Source organism: Lacerta agilis, chromosome 9 (assembly GCF_009819535.1).
Source record: "Lacerta agilis isolate rLacAgi1 chromosome 9, rLacAgi1.pri, whole genome shotgun sequence".
In the NCBI taxonomy this organism is placed as follows: Eukaryota; Metazoa; Chordata; class Lepidosauria; order Squamata; family Lacertidae; genus Lacerta; species Lacerta agilis.
In genome coordinates, this window is record NC_046320.1 from 57,249,081 (window position 1) to 57,264,613 (window position 15,533).

Below are 15,533 nucleotides of genomic sequence, written 5' to 3' on the forward strand. Positions count from 1 at the left end.
CACAAGGAGGGCCAGCACTTGATGGAAATCAAGTTTCCACATAATCTCTGTAAGCGCTTAGTGAAAATCATGGTCTTGGGACTCCACAAAAGAATCAAAGCTCTTGAGGGGGAAGGAGGGCTTGGAAGATGTCTTGCTTTAGATGCAATTTGAAGGACAGATCCTTGATGTGAAACACCCATATTCCAGAACCAGATTGCAGAGCGCTGCAAAATGTAGGGAAGAGCAACAAACAGAATGTGTTTTTTTAAAAAAGAAATCAACAATTTATGGAACAACATGAACCCACTAGAAGCCCAGAAGCAGATGTGTCAAGAGTTATGAATTAAGCTTTCCATGTCTGTATGAACAAAGCTGTTGGAGGGGGAAGAAGACACAGTTTACAAAAATGTGATAGCAACAAATAAGAAAAACATTTTTTTAAGGCAAAGAAGGGCAGGATCTGAAGTACCTTCTTGATGGTATCCAACATGGATCTCCCTCCTTGCCATGGTTTTGAGTTCTTCCTAATGCACGTCAAGCTAGCCATGCTGTGCCATTTTCGGTCCTCCAGCTTCTTATGGAAAGCGTTCGCCAGCAAAAGCACAGTATCATATATGTAGAGGTTGGTAATCTGTCAAAGAGATTTATTATTATTATTAACAAATGAATTGTGAGCAGCTAGCACACACATGCAGGCAGAATTCATCTGTGGCTTGTGCCAGCTGTCACCACTCAGGCAGTCAGTAGCTTAAACGCAGCCTCACAGCTTAGAAATTGGCTGAATCTAGGAGGCTGCATATGAGTTAATTCAGCTTGCATTTTTCAGCATAAACATGTTCCAATCCACTGTTGGAAACCCTCTAGTGTAGTGCTGTGCCAGAATCTGTCTCCTGATTTCTCTTAAGTGTTCTTCCCTTGTGAAAAAGGTCTCAGTTCTTCTTCTTCATACCCATGGTACTTTAGAATTTCTGAGGGGGTTGAATTTTGAGCTTACTGTTATTAGGTGGTTAAGAGTGGTGTGTTTTTCCTTACAGTAAACATTTTTCCAGCATTCTGCAGTCTCCTCCATTGCCTGTACTTCCTAATCTGGAAAAGTCTCATTGGAAGAGTCTTCCCCTGGGCTTTAATTAAAGGGTGGGCACCTGGGAAGGCTGCAGAGAACAAATGAAAGAACAGACACAAGTGCTCTTGGGCCTCCACAAAAGTGAGGTAAGCACAGCAAAAGCCAGATTCACCCATGTGAATCTCACCAAAATATTCTCTCTCCTATGATAATTTCCAAATGCAATTTCTTTTCTCATTAATTGCTGGAGGGTGGTCAGGGGAAAAAATGTGGGAGAAAATTTTGGCACAACACCACTCTTTATTTCATATTACCTTATTCCTGGGTACTGTAGTTGGTTAAGGATGCTGAGAGTTGTTAGGATAATGCTGTTCCCCTCACAAAAACACAATTCCCAGAGTTCCATGGGAAGAGGGATTGATCATTAAACCATTCTGCAAACAGTAGCTCTGTGAGGGGAATAGGGGTCTCCCTTAACCGACTAGCGCCTCCAGGATTCTTTGGGGGAAGTCATGACTGTTTAAAGTGGTGTGATGCTACATTAAATATATAGTGCAGATGGTGTCTAAGTCATATCTATGTAAGAAGAGATTTGTTAGATCTAATCTGAGTCAGTGTGCTGTGAAACCCATTGCTGTGTTACTACACAGCAATGGGTTTCACAGCACACTGACTCAGATTAGATCTAACAAATCTCTTCTTACATAGATTAAGAGTGTTGGACTTGGACCAGAGAGCCCAGGGTTCAAATCCCTACTCAACCCTGAAGCTCATTGGCTGACTTTGGGACAGTCATTATTTGTCAGCCTAAAATACCTCACAGGGTTGCAATGAGGATAAAATGGAAGGGGAGAATTATCTATTGTGTTAAGCTCCTTTGAAGAAAGGTGGGCTATAAATATAATAAGTTAAAACAAAAAAAACTAGTAAATAAAATAATCCATGAATTCTACCAGTTCATCTGCCATGGTACAGCCTGAGGACTGGCTCTTTGTGATAGGGATTCACACAAGTAAGATCAAGTCCATAAACTAAACTTTTAGGAGATAGGCAGCTGCCTCTCAGTTGACAATTGTCTATCTTTACCCTCACTTTAATGGCCACTTTGTAATACTATTATTTAAAGATGGAAAAGTTAACAATCTTTTGGTTAATGCAATGACTTAATTTTAAAGCTGACAATTTAATTTATTTGAAATTTTTCCTCTTTTAACATATGCTCCTTTCACCTGGGAAGGACATAAATATGGCCTGAGCAATTGAAATACCTGCTTTGTTATGAATTAGCTTTGGCATCTGTCTTTGGAAGGCTTGGCAATAAATCCCTTAAATCAGGGCTTGAAAAAAACCATTTAAAACTTCCAGGAAGCAAAGACAATAAGGCTCTAATTGACACATAAAGGCAACAAGACTGCACTTGGCATATAAATGACATCAGCTTCCATCACCATCATGTCCAAACAAATTGACTTTCCCCCCCTTTTTCCTTTTAAATGCAGTGTCTTAACTTTGTATAAGAGGAATACTGAAACACCATCACAGTTTGTATTGATGTATATACTTGTTAATTTAGGAGCAATTTTGCAGTGCATCTATCAACTGTTAATAGGACTCTAGAGAACAGTGATCAGCAGACATTAAACAGATATTTTAAGCCTTTACCAATAGTTCAGATGAGTACTTATGGCATTTTCAGTCACCAATAATTCATATCCAAGTTAATTTCTGCATCTCCAAACTCTTTTCCTGTGACCTCAGAAGAACGCTCTGTTAATCATGGTCACCCCAGAACATGCTATATGGTGATTATTGGAAGATTGCTTCATATATTTATTGCTCTCACACCTAATCAAAACAGGTTTCTTAATGCCTATATAATTCAAATGAAGGCACTGATTTAATGCACATTTCTCAGAAGCCGCAGTGTTCTGCTGAGGGGGAATGAGGGCAGGAGGGGAATGTTGGCGTGACCAATAATGGCCTTGCTAAGAACCAAAACTATAAAGTTTTTAATATTTGACTTTTGGGAAACTTCAGGAGGAAGTAGAAGCATGTAGATGGCCAATCTTAGGGTGCTCATGAAGCATAATCTGGAGGAGAGGGGGGAATGGCACAGAGAGCAACAAATAATAATAATAATAATTTATTTGTACCCCACCCATCTGGCTGAGTTTCCCCAGCCACTGTGGGCGGCTCCCAATCGAGTGTTAAAACAATACAGCATTAAATATTAAAAAACTTCCTTAAACATGGCTGCCTTCAGATGTCTCTTAAAAATAGGATAGCTACTTATTTCCTTGACATCTGATGGATTCAAATGACTGGTGGCAGGCAATAAGGTAGCACACTAGGAATATGGAGAGCCAGTTCCAAGCAGCCTAAATAATAGTGCACATTTACCGGTATAGTCCATGTAGTTATGACCACTTGGTTTCTCGAAATCAAATGCTTTACCATGGTGTTTTTAAAATTATCAGACTCAAACATGCAAGAATTCCCAAAGGACAGCAGAAATTAAAATGAACTCTATATCCCAATTTAACTGACTCTATATCCCAATCAGGACCTGCAAATTGATAGCTTGGGTATACAATGTTCTTCTGGCACATGAGAAGTGGAGGTAGGGGCAGACATTGGTAATATGCTGCCCTGTGTGAGGCCATTTGATGCTCTCCTCCCAGCCCTCATTGCACCATTTTAAGACGTGCTTTGGGAAGGAGGTGCAAGACTCTGGCAGTGTCCTGGATTCCCCCAATCTCTTTTGCAAGGCCTGGTAAGCACTTGCCCAGCTTTGGGAAGGAGGAAGGAGGGCTCTAGGACTCCCACCAGAGCACTTATATCTCCTTCCCAAAGCCAGAAGATGCCCCCCTGAGCAGTGTAACCACACCACTTGCACTGCCCTAAATCCTCCTCTGGTGGAGAGACTTCCATTGCTGCTATAACCCACATTAGAGGTGCATGCCTCACCCCAGGGTCTGTCTGGTTAGTGTGCAGCAGGAAAGCGATAAGGACAGTCTACCTTATGGCCTTGCTGGTTCTTAAAACTGACTGGACGATCAGAGTAAAATTGTTTTGTTCAAATGTTTACACCTTCCCATGTCTGGTCTGAAAGTATCTGTTCACGGCAGTCTTCTCCATACTGGTGCTCCCCCAGATGTTGCTCTGCAACTCCCATCATTGCTGATCATTGCACACAGTGTCTGGGATTTATTTGTTGTATTTATTCAACAAAATGTAAATACCACTTGATTGTGGCAAAACATTTAAGCGATTGACAGGAGTTATAGTCCAACAGCATCTGGAGGGCAGCAGGTTGGGGAAGGCTGATCTAGAGGAACACGGGAAGAACATTTATCAGAAACACTTGCTATCTTGTCAGAGTACCTTACCTCAAAAGGCAGGGGATTTGAATTATAGAATGGGAATCAATGGTTAGCTCATTTGAAAAGAGAATTAAGAGTCTCAAGTGAGATTTACAAGGCTTCTAGTATGTTTCACCTTTAATTGCTGATTGTTTGCTGTGTGTGGTGTGATATGCCAATGATGTGGCTTGGTATGGAATTGCGAGTCTGAGAAGAACACCTCTCCCTAAAAATTTTTAAAGTTGAAATCAAGGCTAGCCAGAAGGTCCAGACTTCATAAAAGGTTAGCAATAGATAGATAGATCACAGATTAAGAATTGAACATTTATGTACAGTGGAACCTCGGGTTACGTACCGTCCTCCTTACGAACGAGCTCCGCTAACCCGGAAGTAGATGCTCCTGGTAGCGAACTTTGCCCTGGAATGCGAGCAGAAGTTGCGCACCAGTGGCATGGCGGCAGCAGGAGGCCCCATTAGCAAAAGCATGCCTCAGGTTAAGAACGGTTTCGGGTTAAGAACGAACCTCCGGAATGAATTAAGTTTGTAACCGGAGGTACCACTGTACTCAGTTTTGCACAGATGCCTACCCTGAAGAGGCCGTTTGGAAATGGCGAGCTTCAAAGCTTTCAAAATAAATGCTGTGATAAGCTTTGCATGATTCAGAGGAAGAAGCTTGGATATTCCAGCATTTTAAAGAAAAAACGATAGGAAGATTTCCCCCCTCCTGCAATTCTTGTATAGGGATAAAAGGGGCATGGTGTAACCCATTAAATTAGAGGACACAACTACACACTCCATGCTGTGTTCTTACAGCTACATATGCTGGTGCCAACATTCTCAAACCTTGATTACATGGAGCTCCTGTCTCCTATTGAATGAAAGTGCAGCAAATGACCAATCAAAAGCCACCAAAGAAATATTCTCTGTAACAAATGTCAACAGGGATGTAGAGCAGTTGGGCAAAGAAATGTGATGGGGTTGTGTCAAATATGAACTGAACACTGATGAAATGAAAGCTAGCCCTGCAGATCTGGCAAAGAGGATAATAAAAAACAGGATTAAAGAGATTAACATGCAGGCAGACATGGATTAGTTTCCTAATACATATTTTTCTTCATGGCATAGTCATAAAAGAAATCTAACCAAATTTTTGAGACATTTAACTGATTTAATATCCTCTGCTCTTCAGGAGGCTCTTCCAATCCCTTTGATTTCAAGCAATGAAACTGGAGAAAAACATGCATGGGAAATATGCTAAAATGCTTGTCAGGAATATGCTGTGAATTTGTGGCCTTCAGTCACAAGTTCTTATCCATTACATACTGTATTGTTGGTTATATTCAGTTCCCAGGGACAGACTTAGTTTGGACCTATTGGCAGAACTTTCCATCTTTAATGATTTTTATCCTATTTGTTTTCTGGTTCTGGGTGAAATGATGTACCTAATGCAAGGGTAGTCATATAACACTCTCTAGAAGTTGTGGGCTACAATTCCCATCAGTCACAGCCAGCATGGTCAATAACAGGTTGAAGGGAGTTGTAGTCTATAACTTTTAGAGGTTACCATGTTGTAGAGGTGACCTAACATACAAGGCTGTCATATATGTGTGTCTGAAATCCAAAAAAATAAGGCAAGTGATTGACAGGTAGTGGCCCAAGACTCCTGTCAAAGTTGGCCTGTAAAGCTATATCTTGCTCCCTACCCTAATATATAGCAACAATAGGTGTCATAACTTGAAGATCACCTGACTGAACAGCATTCCATTTTATTTTACTGCTTAAATCATTTTATTATTTATTTTAGATATTTATGTTCTGGTTTTTAAAAGCAATTCTTCAAAATAACTTATGGTCTGATAACGAGAACAGAGCATTAAAACAGTTGCAAAAAAATATAAGCAGCATTAAGAGCAGAGGAACAACTAAAAAAGACCATTTTTTTAAAACAATGTCATAAGTGACTGTGTGTGGAGGGGAGAATCAGTTAATTCACACTTGATCATTACGATTAGATTTATTTTTTAAAAACCCCTCTGTGATTGCCTATGGTCATGATCAAGTACAGGTGAAACTCGAAAAATTAGAATATCGTGGAAAAGTCCATTTATGTAAGCAATTGTTTTCATTAGCTACTGGAGTTTAATATATGAGATAGACTCATGACATGCAAAGCGAGATATGCCAAGCTTGTTATAATTGTGATGATTATGGCGCACAGCTGATGAAAACCCCCAAGTTGAGATTGTGAATTTGGGGTTCTCATCAGCTGTACGCCATAATCATCACAATTATAACAAATAAAGGCTTGACATATCTCGCTTTGCATGTCACAAGTCTATCTCATATATTAGTTTCGCCTTTTAAGTGGAATTACTGAAAGAAAGGAACCTTTCCACGATATTCTAATTTTTCGAGTTTCACCTGCATATATACATACATACATATATATTCATTCATTCATTCATTCATTCATTCATTCAATGACAGCTATAGTCCATTCCCCCATCTGCAAGCAGAGATGGTGAGCAAATTGAAATGGAAAAGCCCGACATTAGAACTATGCTTAAAAAGTCTGGCTTGAGGTAAGATCTTTGTAATCAATGAAGAGATAAGCAGTTCCTTTAAAAAGTGGTGACCTTCAGAAACAGAATGTGTAGGTCTATTTGTATCATGGACCACAAGTGCTCTCTCTCTCTCTCTCTCTCTCTCTCTCTCTCTCTCTCTGTGTGTGTGTGTGTGTCCTATACAAGCCTAAATGAATACATGCCTAAAATGTCACAATTCAACATTTGGAAATCTGAGAAATAATACCAAACTCACAGAAGAAATATTGTTGATGCTCAGAGCTTCTTCTAAAAAATGCACAAACCCTCAATCAATCATATGTAGACAAACACAAGGAGTATCCTTTCCATCAAAACAGGCAGCCTTCACACCAACACCACCAGCAAAGGGAAAGCCAACACTTTTTTTTTTTTTAAGGGATGGTCAAAAGAGCTTTCTGGGCACCAAACTTATAAGATTTGAGAGTACCTCCATATTTTGGGAGAAAGGGTCTTTAGGATCACACAGTGATGAAGATATTCGGTGGTTCCCACGAAAGCAACGCTGGCTGATGTTATGTGGCACAGGAAAGCTCTGACGAATAATTGTTAACCTCCCAATGGACTTCCTCACCAGCTCCTGCACATCTGCATCATTGATCTCCTGCAAGATAGGGCACAGAAAATACATCCAAAATGTAAGGCATCACAACTTTATAAAGTATTTTGTTGTTTAGTCGTTTAGTCATGTCTGACTCTTTGAGACCCCATGGACCAGAGCATGCCAGGCACTCCTGCCTTCCACTGCCTCACACAGTTTGGTCAAACTCATGTTGGTAGCTTCGAGAACACTGTCCAACCATCTCGTCCTCTGTTGCCCCCTTCTCCTTGTGCCCTCAATCTTTCCCAACATCAGGGTCTTTTCCAACATCTATATAATTCCAAAATTTTTATTTTATTATTTTATTTATTTCTTACATACAAATATTACCTTATTCTCCAAGTAACTCAAGGTGGCATGCATGGTTCTCTCTCCCCCCATTTTACCATCACAAAAAACTGTGTGAAGTAGGCTGGGTTGAGAGATAGTGACTAGTCTTAAGGAACCAAGTGAGCTTCATGGTTGAGTGGGGATGTGAAGCCTGGTCTCCCAAGTACGAAACTCTAATCATTATACCACACTGAAAATAAGGATTGTAATAATCAGTGCTTTTTTCTGGGGGTACGCATACCTCTAAACATTTTGTGAATCTTTGTACTTTTGTCCATTTACTGTATTTATTTTCTCCGATTTGAACTATAAAATGGTGATTTTCTTGAGTCAAAATGAGAGTACCCCAAACATTTTTAAGGGAAAAAAGTACTAGTAATAATTAATATTGTTGTTATTATTGTTGTAGCACTTGTTCATTATTTATTAGTTCTTCATACAATTGCCCTGGCATTAATTTATGCAAACATCGAGTTCATGGTACATTCTGAAAAGCTACATAAAGTTAAGTGATGCTGTATGTTATACATATGACTACGCCTAAAATTTCCAGAACAACTAGGTCAGGTGCATTGCTATTTCTATTTTATTTCTTTAATGGTTCAACAAATAAAATGCTGAGAGCCATGAATTTTAAACATCAATCTTCTTGACTACACTAAACCTATTATATTCTTCTTCATAGCCTGTCATAGATTTTTGAAGCCATCTGTTATTTATGTTCTTTATGAAATATAGATTTTTCTGCAAACAAAATAACACCTGGCATCAGCTGTGTCCAGTGTAATATCCTGCATTTCTGGTCGATTAATCCTTAATGTACCATAGATAATGGCTTCTCTCAGCTTACGAAGCCATCTTATCATGTAGTCTGTATTATTTCACTAGCTACAAGAGAGAAGAAAAGTTGCTATCTGGTGCAAAATGCAAACAATTCTTTAAAAAACTTGCAATACAATTAGAGTTAGAAGTTTTAAAGAACCTAAATAACACCATTGGTTTACAAGGCTTTTTTATTTTTTATTTAACTCAAGGGAAGTTGGTTAAGCTCACTGCAAATCAATCATTATTGTGTTGTTTTGTTACACATCTCAGGATAATCCAGAAATGCTCACACACTAAGAAGTATGCACCTCAGTAGCTCTGTGTGTGAAGGTGCAGGGATAAATGACAGGTAGCCTTTGGCACCTGTGTTAAGAAGCAGATAACCATTTCGCTATGAGTGCAGAATCAAATATCCCCAAGAGTGCTGAGATCAGAGGTGGATAACAGCCTTCCTGCGTCATCTGCATCACCCTAGTTTGCACATGTTCAATACCTTGTGCATGCAGATAAGCACAGTGGATCCACTCTCCTTCTTCTTTGCATTGTATTCCTTCCTTTCCACCCCTCCCACAGTTCCACAGATCAAAGCAATCGAGTGGGCATATATGGAGTAAAGTGATCCTACAAACCAACTGATCCCACACCATTAAGGGATTTCTATAATAACAGTACCACCTTGAACTTGGCCTGGTAGGAAATAGGCAACCAGTACCGGTCTCTGAGCAGAAGTGTTACATGCTGATGAAGTCTCACACCTGTCAGCAATCATGGTACAGCATTCTGCACTAACAGCAGCTTCTGGGTCAAGTGCAAGTATCATATACTTGAAAAACAAGGGATCCCCACATACAGCACACTGCAGTAATTCCAATCCAGAAGTTCAAATGCAAGAAGCACTGTGGCCAAGCTTTCCCAGTCCAGGAATGGTCGTGTCTGGGACAGCTATCCAGCATGCACAAAAGCCCCATGGTATGCAGTACAATATGACTGAACTAGGATGCTTGCCTTTGCAGTAACTGAGAAGCTGTCATTCTGCAAAACTTCATATTCACATGACTATGCTCCATTGCCAAGTTCTATTTTCTATGAATTTCTGACTTTTAGCTGTGCAAACATTTATCATGTCTCTCCCCAAAAGCACAGAGCATTGTTTCTTCAGTATTCAGCACTTTTGTGCATTTTAATTAGAATTCACGGTTTTTTTTTATTTTCTTCCTTTGCTTTCTGGCAGTTGCTGGCCCTAAGACACATCATACATTTTACAAACTATCTTGAGACTAAAATTCAGTGGAAAGAAGGCTTAAGGTGGTATTGGCAATATATGCATTGCCACTGTAGTGAGGCATTATAAGCCCAGCAACAGAACAGGTTCACAGCTGTGCCGTTGTAGAATATAAATTATGTTGAATGGTTTTTGTTTTATTTACACCTTTAATTAATTTTTAAAGCAACCTTTTTCTGATTTGTCCATAGTTTTCTTTGAGGATTCATGAGAAGTGAAGAAACTATTGTTACTATATACAAGAAAATAAGCCAATAAATCTATTAGGTTGCTTTCTACATACACAACTCCACTAAGACAAGAGCTCCACTAAGAATACTAACAATTTCCCCAAACGTTTTCTTCCGTTCTGTAAAAAGGTCACCTTTTTGTCATTTGGGGACCACTACTTATGAAAAGGTTCTACTGAGTTGCTTGCTCTCAGTTATGTCATTGTTTAATCAAATATGATTGCTTCTGTGACCTTATTCTGCTCACTGAGTGACTGTGATTGGGTGGGATCACATCTGAGCTTTGATCCAGAGAGATGTAAGAAGCTGGAGATGATTGACAATCAGGATTGAGAAAACATCTTAAGAATATAAGAAGAGTCCTGATGGATTAAATCAAAGGTTTAATCAGCCCAGCATTCTGTTCTCATGGTTGACAACTCATGGCTCACATCCCATTACTGTACATGTGAAACCAGTGGGGTTTACTCCTGTATATGCATTATTCTACACATTACTTGGCTGGACAACTGCATTGCAAATTTCAGAGAAATGCAAGTTTGGAAGAGTGGTTTGTGTTTCAGTTTGGGTTTTGTTGTGGAAAGTGAGTTAGTAAGTATACCTTTAGATGTGAATTTCTCCTCCAGCCTTAGAATTAAGATACATTTGTATGCAGATCTGGCCCCAATGCTGATATTTGACCCCTGACAGCTTTTCACTTGGGTAATGTAGCCTTCAGGTGAAAATGATTCCAAATCCCTGTGCTCAACGATTAATCTTTCCCAGTCCTGGAGGTCTACTCACCAGTACCATCAAACTGTCTTGGTGCAACTAATCTTTGGAGAAAGGGAACACTAAAGAGGTGGAACTAAATCATTTCTCCATATTTCTGTTACTCAAGAGCTTGTCTAAAACTTAAAATGCTATTAATAATAAAAACACATTTTGAGATCCAGTAAGCAGGGGGGGGGAGACTATTCTCTGTTCTATTGATCTGGATTAGAAAATGAAAGATTGCTTGCTAAAAAAAACAGAGCAATTGCATACACAAAGAGTTTAATACAAAAGAAACATTTTTAATAAAAAAAAAATCACTGCTGCATCATATTTTCCAGTATTCTGCAGTTCTGAACACTGATACACTGCATTACTTAAAATAGCAGGTCAAGTAAAGATTTTCCACGTATTCTCACATCTCAAAGTAAGCAAACAAAACCGCTGAAGTTCATAGTATATAGAACAAGAGTGGGCAATGTGTGGTATCAAATGCTTTTTTGTGGTTTAAAAGCTCTCATTAAAATTGCTGCTTCAGAGTTTCTAACGAGAACTGACAAGTCACCAAAGAGTCTCTACTGTGCTCTGTGAAGTTTCATTGGAACTCCACAAGTCTTATACTCCAGGCCTCTGCACCTTGCAGAGATAAAACTGAATAGGTGATGTTTGAAAACAAATTTTAGGCAGGAATCCCAAGGTGGGTGGGTGGAAACGGGAAGGAGACAGAGGAAAGAACAAAGGGAGCCACCTTCTACTGAGTCAGACCATTGGTCCGTCTAGCTCAGAATGGTCTACACTCAGTGACAGTGACTTCCAGGGTTTCAGACAGGGGTCTCTCCCAGACCTACCTGGAGATGCCTGGGGTTGAACCTGGGACATTTTGCATGCAAAGCAGATGCTCTACCCCTGAGCTACAGCCCTTTTGCACAAAGGACCCGAAGTTAATCTGGGCAGACTGACAGGGAGAAGGCCATCTTTTCTGGGTTCCCTGCTTTAAAATTTCCCTCTTATTTGGGAACATATAAAGTGGTTTGGTTGCTTGATCTTTTGAATCCATGCCTACCCCTGGTCTGCCAACTGCAGGAGATTTTTGATGCTTTGACCATTAGAGGCTAGATGACATATGGAAAAAAATACTGGCAGATGGAGGCATTACTGACAACATAAAAAAATTGGACCTGGTGGCCTGCACGTAAGCTGTTCAAGAAACCAGTGCTGTGAGCTGTTCCTGTTTGTAAGACCTGTGTGTTGCCTCCTCTCCCACACTTTGTCCCCCCTTCCTTCTTAAAAAAAGGCTTCCCACAGCCCTGCCCAACAAGAATCTTATTCATTGTTAATACTCAGCTCTAGAAGATAGATGATTAGAATGAGTGTGTCTATGTGTCAGAGATCAAAGAGATTCAAAGAGATCATGCTCCTTATTATTTATTAAATTTATATACCACCATTTGTATATAAAGAAGGTCGGCGGTTCGAATCCCTGTGACGGGGTGAGCTCCCGTTGCTCGGTCCCTGCTCCTGCCAACCTAGCAGTTCGAAAGCACGTCAAAGTGCAAGTAGATAAATAGGTACCGCTCCAGCGGGAAGGTAAACGGTGTTTCCATGTGCTGCTCTGGTTCACCAGAAGTGGCTTAATCATGGTGGCCATATGACCCGGAAGCTGTACACCGGCTCCCTTGGCCAATAAAGAGAGATGAGCACCGCAACCCCAGAGTCATCCATGACTGGACCTAACAGTCAGGGGTTTCTTTACCTTTACCTATACCACCATTCATTTGAATATCACAGGGAGATTTACAGTATAAATCCACAATATACAGAACATAGCAACAACCTACCTCCCCCAGCCCTATAGGTACATTCAGGTCCCTCCAATCTGGAAAACACACACAGTGATTGAGTTTTGCAACCTTAGGCTAACCTCATCTAAGCTATGTGCCCATTATGACAATTCAGAGCTTCGGAGCGTGTTGAACTCTGCTTCTGGGCTTGACTGTTATACACCAAGTTATGTTTGCCTTGGTAGCATTATTGGGAATCCATTGGCATCAGTATTTCAGATTCTACTGTAGAAGAGCCTGCCTAGGGGAGACTTTTCAAAAGCCTAAGATTAGACTTCATTATTTAGCACAATTCTTAGCTATTCCCCGCTGCCTGAAACTCTTACAGATCTTATCACCTTCCAGTGCATTTTCCCATGAAACACAGTGAGTTTTATATCTTCAGTATAAAAATGTAAAGGGATGGGTCCTTTTAGACTGTGGCACCTACATTGCTTTCCTTTAAATTACCTTTTAACTTGTTGGTGTGTTTCTAATTTGCAGTTTAAGGTTTTTATAAAAATGTATATTTGCCTAGTAGATTTTTAAATTTATCATTTCAGATGAAATATAGTATAGAAATGTTTTAAATAAATGGAAAAATATGCAGGAGAATGAACAACAACAGCCCAATGAATTTTGCACAAATTGCGTTACAGCTGAAAAATTGTCCAATTGCAGGATTTGAAATTTGCAGTTGTAGAAACCAGTTTCTATATTTTGCACCTATGATTCTCATAGGCAGTTTAAAATCATGATCTCATCATAAAGGGGGCTGCTTTAAAGCTCAGATTTCCTGCTGAAACATAAATTAAGAACGAAACAAGCAGATAGACCCTGATAAAGATAATTTATTGTAGTGTGATGCAATTAAGACAATCTAATAATTAAACATCAAAGCAGATGTCTGTGGCAATCAAAAACAGATCAAGGAATATGCACATGATTTCTCCAAACAATACTTGATGTGGAAGATACAGGTAGAGTATTCACTTTACACTGGGGACCAATTGCCGCCTCACTTAATTAAAATCATGTAACGTGGACATAATAAATTACTCATTAAAAAACAACAAGTGAATGCTCCATCATACTAGAACAACCTAACTGAATAGGATTTTGCTATATTATAGTCTATGCCAGTGACAAAATGATTTTTAAAGGAACTTTGAGTGGTTTCTATCCATTCTAAGTGGATTTTAAAATACATAAATAAATATGTGGAAAGCAACTGCATGGCATTTGCAAAAAAGTACATAGTGAGCCAGTTTGGATGTACTGCTAAGCCAAGGGTGGCTAACCTGCAGACCACAGAGTGTGTACAGCTCCCCAAAACATTTATGTGGCCCCCAAAGACCCCTCCAAAAGATACCTTTTTATTTGCTTATTTTAATTGGGTGGGTGGGTGGCACTGCTGCAATACTGCAAGTCTTGGGTTGGTAGCCTCTTCTAAGCCTTGGTCATTTATCAGCTGTTTCTTAAAAGAACCCACCCAAAATTGTTTTAGTTTTACTTCTACACTGACAGTGCTTTGACCACTGTTGGCTTCCTCCACTGCTGCTGGCTCCAACAGCTGCAAATGTTTCAGCTGAGGAAGTCATATAGAGCAGGTAAAGGCATGTCAGCTCTCAGAACCAGCAGCTGAGCAGAAAAAGTCAGAGGCAGCAGTCCTTCCTCACCCAACTGCAGCACTGGAGGCACTGGAGTGTGGAGGAGTGGGAAGCACTGATTTATCTATTTTTTTACTCTTCTGAGGATCCTTCTGAGAAAAGTAATTGAACAGCGTATGTCCCCTCTCCACTCCTGTGCTGGAGTGAAGAGGAGAGAAACGCTGCTCCGTACTGCAGCAGCCTCTTACGGTGGACCAAACAGCTTCCAGATGTGGCTTGCCAGTGGTTTCTGAATTCAGATGCAATGGCAAACTGTGGCAGGTAAACCAGCTTCAAATCATGTCTTGTTATCCTGGTTTGACATTCCCTCTCAAGCCAAGGTTTGACACCTGTTTGACTTCATAAACCGTGATTTGGTGTGACACCTGAATGCAACCATTCTCTCCCCAAATGAAGAGAGGGAGATACTCATTGGCCTGGGTTAGTTTTGGAGGCGGAGGCCTAGTCACCCACTTTTTCCTTGTTTGGGCAAAGGTGTCTGCTCGGTATGATGTGACTGATAGGAGCCAGTACTATGCTAGATCATTTGTTAGCCAGGCATGCACATCAAAACAGTGATAAGATCAGATGTTTTTTGGGCACTAGAAATACAACTCTGGCTTACCAAGGCCAGGGAAAGTTGGCCTGCAGGCTCAAAATAATTCTACCTCCTTGACTAGATGTAGGCTTTTATCTATGTTCCACTGGAATTTATGGGGATTCATTAGGTATATCTTTCTCCAGCTTGCACTGAGCCACTTAACGTAATTAAGGATAGTAGAGGAGAACAAGCAAACACCACTGAAAAGATTCATTAGACTCACAGAGGGAAGATTGCCTTTGGTTTTTGGATGGTTTGTTATTTTTTATTTTAAAACATCCCCCAAAATAGGAACTGCAGCTAAAAGAAGTGGGGGTGGAGGGTGGAGAGAGAAACTAAACATACTCAGCAGGGAAGTGCTTTTCATTTATGTTATTCAGCTCCACAATCTTTTCAATTCTATTTCCGCCTTTTTTTTTTCCTTTTTAAGAA

The 15,533-nt window shown here is 40.0% G+C and overlaps 1 protein-coding gene across 4 annotated transcripts in view; it reads right to left on the minus strand.

Annotated features, from left to right (window-relative positions):
* Positions 1-15,533, minus strand: part of GRID2 (glutamate ionotropic receptor delta type subunit 2) — a 657,599-nt gene that overhangs the window by 279,978 nt on the left and 362,088 nt on the right. For all 4 annotated transcript variants that reach the window (XM_033160571.1, XM_033160569.1, XM_033160568.1 and 1 more), the window contains exons 5-6: positions 7,441-7,614; positions 452-613 (exon numbers count right to left, since the gene is read on the minus strand). In XM_033160571.1, coding sequence (XP_033016462.1) covers positions 452-613; positions 7,441-7,614 — 336 coding nt within the window. The remainder of the gene's footprint in view (positions 1-451; positions 614-7,440; positions 7,615-15,533) is intronic.